The sequence below is a fragment of the Nuphar pumila genome, chromosome 5, assembly GCF_984573655.1.
Source record: "Nuphar pumila chromosome 5, dmNupPumi1.hap1.1, whole genome shotgun sequence".
NCBI lineage: Eukaryota > Viridiplantae > Streptophyta > Magnoliopsida > Nymphaeales > Nymphaeaceae > Nuphar > Nuphar pumila.
Genome location: NC_143253.1, coordinates 40,456,717 through 40,464,412, shown reverse-complemented (window position 1 = coordinate 40,464,412; position 7,696 = coordinate 40,456,717). Strand labels below are relative to the sequence as shown.

The 7,696-nt window shown below is 44.5% G+C and overlaps 1 protein-coding gene across 1 annotated transcript; it reads right to left on the bottom strand.

Annotated features, from left to right (window-relative positions):
- Positions 1 to 1,000: 1,000 nt before the first annotated feature.
- LOC149837427 (putative WRKY transcription factor 2) lies at positions 1,001 to 5,183 on the bottom strand. The gene is made up of 5 exons (XM_090006035.1): positions 4,777 to 5,183; positions 3,929 to 4,132; positions 2,504 to 3,366; positions 2,228 to 2,386; positions 1,001 to 1,697 (listed from the first exon to the last, which is right to left on the bottom strand). Exons 1-5 carry the CDS (start codon positions 5,164 to 5,166, stop codon positions 1,148 to 1,150), a joined length of 2,166 nt encoding a protein of 721 aa, XP_089862161.1. The 5' UTR covers positions 5,167 to 5,183; the 3' UTR covers positions 1,001 to 1,147.
- Positions 5,184 to 7,696: the final 2,513 nt, after the last annotated feature.

The following is a 7,696-nucleotide window of genomic DNA, read 5'->3' as shown; positions in this document are numbered from 1 at the left end:
TTGAGCTCGCTTCTCCTTCGGCACATCTGATTATATACAAGTTAGTAAGAGCACTGGTGGGAACACCGATTCACTGCTAGAAGTGGCAGCAAAGATGATAGCAGAAGACATGGAAAGAGAGAACATGCCCATTATCTGGGAGCCTTTCCTGGTGCCAGAATTACACGGTCATCATGTTGCAGATGTATCATGTGGGCATGATCATTCCTTGGTGCTTTGTGGTTTGTCCCTCATCCTTGAACCTTTGCTCCCTTTAGAAAGCACATCATAGCTCCTCTCCCAGTGTGTGTGTGTGTGTGTGTAGACTTTCATGGGAGTTCCATTTTGCTCCAGGCAATGGTCTTCTACTAAGTGGAGGAAGCAATGTATACAATCAGCTGGGCAGGGTTTCTAAAGGACAATTACTGCAGCCATTGGACTTGACAAACCGGCCTTGCACTGTATCATCTGGCTTAGGCCATTTTCTTGCAGTGTGTTCAAATCCATCTTCAACAGTTACAGATGCAACTACCTGCATATTTTCATAGGGATGGAATCTCAATTCTCAACTTGGTCGACGAGGTAAAGAGGACACCCTAGCCATGGTGGAAACCTTGAACGGAGAGAAGATTAAGAACACGTCTGGTGGTCGTGTGCATTCTGTTGCTGTTACTTCTCAAGGAGAGATCTTTTCATGGGGATGCCGGCGAAACAGCAGGCTGGGGTTGGGAAGCTCAGCCGCCGGAACCTACCCTTGTAGAGTCCTTGCAGGGTTTGGAGGTTTTGGAAGCTGTATGCGGTCTTGATCATAACCTGGTCCTGGTTGCTGAAGAATAAGATCGCCAAAAGATGGGGAACTTACATCACACGTGAAACCATTCACACCAATGTTGGCATTTGGTTTGATTATCTCCTGCTAGTGTTTTCATCTCACAATACTTGAAAGAGGGATGACAGGAAAACCTGGAGCCCTAGCTACAATTCTTCCAAATTTTCCACTAATGCAAAAGAAACAACCAGACGAATGAGATCCTGTTTGTTTTTTTAATTATCCATCAAACATGTATCTTTTTCTACATATGGAATCCAATAAATACTTTGCACGATCAAGGAGGCAGGTTCTTTCTATTTAACATGTACAAGAAAAAATTGCTTCTAAATATTCACATTATGGTTGCGGTCCCAGAGGAAGCGTGCCCATGATCTGATGATATAGCGATCCGTTTGCACCTGGTATCCCAGATTCAAATATGGGTTCCTCCTTTACTTCACCGGTAGGCCTCGACGATCCTGTTTCGGCCAACTTGTTCTGCCCCAAAAGTGGGGTACCGGCAACCCCAGAAAATGCCAGGCGTCCAAGTCCGTGCTGATGCAGTGCGAACCTAGAAAGTCCAGTATAAGGTCCCATGTGCTGCTGTGCACTACTAGGACCAAAACTGGGTACTGATGACATGCTTAATTGCTCATGCAGATCACTAAACCTCATAATACCGTCCTGGGCCATTTTGTGCTCGGGCTTGAGGATATGATGAGTCGATGCAGCCAGTGCAGTTGCTATGCCGGATGATACAGTAGCAATATGACTGCTGCTTCTGGCGACCGGTACATCATGGTTATGTTTTCCTTCATATGTGGTGATGACAGACTTAAGGTCGTGGGAGGCCCTCTCCACATGCTTCCTGACCGAGCACCCTGCACTGGTACATTTGTAGTAGCTCCTGCAAACATTTTACGCTCAAGAAATGAATGAGGCCAGTTTGATTGCTTTTGGTGTCCACATAACCGAACAAACAATTTGGATTGAAAAAGAGAACCAACAACCAGTTCTAACTATTCCTCAAAGAATTCCAAAGTCCTGCTTGAACTTTTAGATGTCTGAGAGGAAGATGCACCCATAGAACATCAAGCCTACACCGGAAAGCAGAAATCAGCTAGATTTAAGCTTCTACTAGAACATCAAAATTTCACCATCCATTGCAATTGCCATTCTGGCACTGCTTAATTAGCAGAACAAGCTTAGGAAGAGTGGTAAGAGAATGAAGCAAGAGAGAAGAGGGAGGAAGAAATGCTCATAACAGCCAAATTAGCCTAAATATGTTTGGATCAGGCAACACCATGTATGTCAAAAGAGTGAATTAGATATCGTTTGATACTTGAGCTCCTCTGACCATCACATAAGATGCAACAGTCACTGCTTAACAACAATTTCTTAATATCCTAGAAATCCATCTGGAAGGAACCAAAGTACCTCGGATTTGGATTTCCTTTAACCACTTTCTGGCCATACTTGCGCCAACGATATCCATCGTCAAGGATGTCAACTTCACTGGTTGTCTGAACTACAACTCTTGGTTCACGAATCGCTCTGGATGTCACGCCTGTATCCATCAAACATCCATCTTTCTTCCTGCAAAAACGGAAAGATGCCGGCAGTCAGATGTGGGAGAGACAAGGGCAGATACTCTGATATTCGTGATGGTAGTAAATGATAGGAGATCCACGAACATCACTGAGAGAGATTCACCTTCTCTTGGATTCAAACTCGTCTTCTTCACCATCGTCCCCCATTGACATGCTGCCATTTGTCCACATATCATCTTCATCGCCATTGGACAAGGTGGATGAAATTTCTGGAGCATCAGTCGACTCAAGGTGACAGAAGCTCGATGTCTGTTGATCACAGAAATCAGTAACAATGGAAGTAGGAGATGCCGTTTCCAAGGAATCAGCCTTCCAATCCTGGCCACCTGCAGCAATTTCTAGTTGGTTGCTGCTCCATACTGGCTGACTGTCTACACTATCATGTAACCCCTGGCTTTGTTGCCTCTCAGGTGCTGCATCTTCAAATGTAGGCATGGATGCAGCTAGCGATCGACGGCTTGGAGGAGGTTTGGGGTGATTGTGAACACCCTTGTAGATAATGGCAGTAATATGCCCATCACCAGAGCGCTCAATCTTCTTCCTCACTTGACAATTTGTGTAGGTACATTTGTAATAGCTTCGAGGATATTCACTGCTTTTTACCTGTTTCTGCCCATATTTCCTCCAGTTGTATCCATCCTCAGATGGTACTCCAACGGCTGCAGGTAGAAGGAGAGATTGTTGTTCTCCATTCCCATTTAGTTGATCCTCAGTGGGAGGAGGTTGGTCAGTGCTATTAGTACCAATAGAAGCTTGCGGATTAGGTATAGCATTTCTGCTGTTGTTTTCTCCAGATGATACAGCAAGAGAATCTGCTCGATTATATGGCACGTGTTGAAGCTGTCCCTCTGTTTGAGTTAGGGACTGAATTTTGATAGCTGTTGTACTTTGAGCCACAACAGAGGCTTTGGGCTGAACTGCCGCTTCAACTCTGGACCGTGAAGGCTCTTGAGTGGTGAAAGAGACCTGTACAATGAGATGGAAACTTCCTAAAAAGGGTAAAAGTACAACACGAGATAACCTGGGTATGTGCAGGATTGTGAAGTTGTTACATCTGCCACCTGAAACATGATGTTGTATGTCTACCATGATAGGTATCAGAAATCCAATTTACTTGACACAAGAGTGAATCATATTCATAATCAAATTCTACCCTATCTAGTATGGTTTCAACTAAGTATCTAAGCATAGCAATGTCCCGGATACCTTAATGTCAAAAACCAACTCCACAAGTCACAAGGAATCATTCTGGTGATTCCCGGCACATTATACTGAATGTTAGGAAAAAACAATCAGTCAAGTGGAAACAGACTCCAAGCTGCAAACTGAATGTGTTGTATCAATGAAATGGAGCCTGTTTACAGTAATACATGTTGATAATGACCAAATTTCTAGGCTACATAAACGCTAACAATCCTCAAGTGGTAGATCCATTATCAAGTTATGTTTTCTGTATCAGATCTTAGAAAGCTTCCTGTTTAACTCCTCATTTTAAATTGAGAAAGCACAAAATAGTGGGGTCCCTCACCTGGTTTCCTGAGCTCTGGAAGCAGGACACAGGTCCTTCAGCATGAGGTTTGAAGGCAAACAACGAAACACTATCGTCTTTGCATGTCTGTTCTTTGTTAGCACCAGCAGCAGTAGCAGCTTTTGTCGTGGCCAGGATCGTAGAATTGTTCCTTTGACTCTGCGACATTAATGGGAATGCACCAGTCGTTGGGGATTGTTGAGCCTGAAAACACAAGATTCAACTCTTGAACCTGAACCGGAGATCTTAGCTTAATCTATAACATTGACTAGCCTAAACTAAAGCTAGTGGAACAAATTGTCTCAGAGATACAAGTTATCGTGAGACTGTCTATGAAGAAGGCAGTAGGAGGAACTGATAAAACTGCAGAGAAGAGTGACTGGTAGGCGCCGATGAATTCCTAGCAAACCCGAAACCGATGTGTGCTGGTGAGAGTTTCATCTACTCGGTTGAGCCGAACAGATCAAGTTTCCTGATTACAACCATGTCTTCCACTAGAAGTGAGCTAGAGCTGGCTACAAAATTTCCAGATTTTATTTTATTTTAGTTTATTTTGTTTGCCTCTCTCTCTCCCTCTTCGTTGGTAGTCATGAGACTCACGAGAAAGTAATAAACTAGTGACTAGAGGAAATTTTTTAAAAATGATCGGAAATCTATTAATCTACCCATCAGAAGAAGCAAAGGCTAAATCCTCCGGGTCAGCACGGCCACCACCAAGAGAAAAAATCAACGAGAGATTAAGCAGAGCAGAAAAAGAGAGAGAGAGAGAGAGAGAGAGAGAGAGAGAGAGAGAGAGAGAGAGAGAGAGAGAGAGAGAGAGAGAGAGAGAGAGAGAGTTTGGCTCTTGCCTGAGAATTGAAAAGGAAAACAGGGGAATCGAGCAAGGTGGTGGGGCTAAGCCCCGGAGGGATGGTAAGGTAGGGCGAACGAGCACCACCGGGCGAGGCAAGAGCGCCATCGACGAGACGAACCCGAGCCGTGTTCAACCTGGGCGCGTTGAACCCCGCCCTGGCTGCCACCCTCTCCCCCAGGCTCCCCAGGGCTGGCGCCCTCCGGCAACCGAACCCACCCGAGAACTCGCTTCCTTGCGCCACGTTCTCGCTTCCCCAACCCCCACCACTGGTCTTATTATTACTCTCAGACGCCACTTCCTCTGTGCTCTTGTTCTTCATTTGGGACTTGGAGAAGGAAACCAAGTCCTCCTCTATGAATGACAAGTTCTTTTCCATTCCTGCCATCCTCAATTTTCAGAATGATCACCAACGGACACACAGACGACGACGACGGAGGAGGAGGAGGAAGCGGAAAGAAGGATTAGGGAGAATGAGAGGAGGAAGCGAGTATCTTTTTGAGTTGGATATATACATATATCACCAACTATATTTCCTTAATATATATGAATAGGGATTTTTTGCAAATTGGTCCCCGCGTTATCAGCCATTTGCCAATTAGTCCCTGCCTTTGTGCCTTATTCGCTTTTGCAGATTATTCATCTCTTTTTAGTTAACTTTTGTAAATTGGTGCCTGAGGTTACTCATCCTTGAGGAAACCACTCATGGCAGGGAAATTGACGGTTCTGCCCTCATTGAGGATCATTTTGTTAAAAACCCATAAGACGGATTGATCTGCAAAATTGGTCTGAGGTTAACAGTCGTCCTTCCATCAATCCTTAGGAAACCGTTGAAGGCAGGAAAATTGGGTTGTGGTAGTGGCAGCTTGCCGGAATCCGGAAGGCGGTCATCGGAAAAGAGCTCCCATGAAGGAGGGCTGGGGCGGGTTTGGTGATCATTGTTGCCATCGTCACCGATGTAGTTGTTAACCCAGTTGAGATGGATGATTTTCAGATAGAAATCCATCAATTCCTGGCAGGGGGGGGACTGAATTTAAAAGGGAGAGACGGGATCTGGCCGTCGGGGAAGACAAGGCATTAGAATTTATTGGTCATATGGGGAGTGTTGTTTTCTGCAGGTGGGGGTTGATGTATTTGGCTCTTCGTAGGTTTTATGTGAGTGAGTAATGGCGATGGGGAGCCCGATAGATTCCAAAAAGAATCAATCACCAACTACATTTCCTCTCTCTCTCTCTCTCTCTATTTGTTAAGCCGATTGAGCTGATTCTATAGAATATATTTTGATGATGGTCAGGGATCACCTTAATGAGCCACGTAGAGAAAGTCTATGCTTGAGACTGCAATCAAAGTCACTGAGATCACCAAAGCTGCTGCAAATCTGATTCTCAGAGCTTAGGTATAAGAAAGGGTTTAAGCAGCATAGGCGCTCACAAAGAGTTCGGGTGTAAGAGAGAAGGTTATAATGGTTATTTTCGTAAAAATTTAACTACAGTCAATGTCTAACTGATTTAACTTAACCGTATCATAACAGGACTGTTTTGCAAAAAATGATGCAAAAGGTCAGGACCAATTTGGAAAAAACGCTCAAGGCGGGGGGGGGGACTATTTTGCAAAAAACCCTATATAATATCTACGAAGATTAAAGAGCCGAAACGGATTTTGGAGCAAAAGGGGAAACGGCTTTTTGAATTTAGGTAAGAAAATACGGAAATTAGACGCAGAGAACAAGATAATTTCTTTTTCTTTTTCTTTTTTAAGAAAAAGCTTAACTTGTCAAATCAAGAGGCGGAGAGGGAGAGACAATGAGAGGATGGCGAGAATCGCTCATACCCTGCTGGTGTGTCGGCCTTAGGGGCCCACGTCAGACACGCCACGTGGGGCATGGCCAACTCCCACGACAGCTGTTTGGGTTGTCCTTTGATCTCTACCGTCCATCATTGTGAGATGGGGTTAGTGTATCGGTACTCGGACGAAGAAGCCCCTGACGCTACCTGCCAACGGAGAGAGAGATGCTGCACCTGTCAGTCTGCCACTGCCAAGGCAGGAAGGAAGAGAAGGCTGAATTCTGAAAAACAAAGAAAAGAAAGAAATGCAAGGTTTAGGCTTTTTTCTTTTCCTGTTAGAATTGAAGGTGAATAGAACTGAGGCAAGGCAATCGACTCCTTTTTTGGGTTTTGGCTGTGACTGTGGATTCACTGACTATAACTTGGGGAAGAGAGAGAGAGAGAGAGAAAGAGCATGAAGGAGGGTTGCTCCTGACTGTTGAGGGACAAGACTATTTCCTTGACTATTGACGAGGACGCCACGTGTAAAGGGAAGGGTCACTGAAAAAATGATATTCACATCTCTGAAGCAAAGCTGCCTGCCTAAGGATGACTCCCTCGGGTCCTACAGTAGCATCAGCATGAACTGGTGGGAACTTGTTGACCTTGTGGTTCTTCTTGTTGCATGTCATCAAACCGTATTTCTTTCATATATATATATATATTATTTTAAAAGCTTGTTTACATAGCTTACTTTTTAACAAATAAATACGCACAACAGAAAAAAAATTACGCCCCATCACATGATACAAGATGAGGGCCGATTAGGTGCAATCACATTATTGCATACTTTGAGCTTGCCGCTGCACCTGCCTGCCATCAACAGAACAGCAGATGAAGGGCAGCTCAGGTGCAGCAGCACACTAAAGTGTGCAATGTGATTGCTCCTGATCTGCTGGTCACAAGACGGGGTACAAGCGTCCCTTGCATATTATGAATAAAAGGCGATTGTGTATCCTTCTCTGTTCTTCCTGCTGTGTCCATTCTGATAAAGTCATGCATTTAATTCATGGACAACCCCTAATAAATACTCTGCTGGCTGTCCATGTCCAGTCCTATCTTGTACAAGACATTTACTATGGTATCCTTGTCCAG

Excerpts from the sequence above, each read along its gene's own strand:
- LOC149837427 (XM_090006035.1), bottom strand. The coding sequence starts at position 5,166 with ATGGCAGGAATGGAAAAGAACTTGTCATTCATAGAGGAGGACTTGGTT. Across the intron at positions 2,387-2,503 it reads GAGTTTGAATCCAAGAGAAG|GAAGAAAGATGGATGTTTGA; the intron begins GTGAATCTCTCT and ends CCGTTTTTGCAG. Across the intron at positions 1,698-2,227 it reads AAAGGAAATCCAAATCCGAG|GAGCTACTACAAATGTACCA; the intron begins GTACTTTGGTTC and ends AAATGTTTGCAG.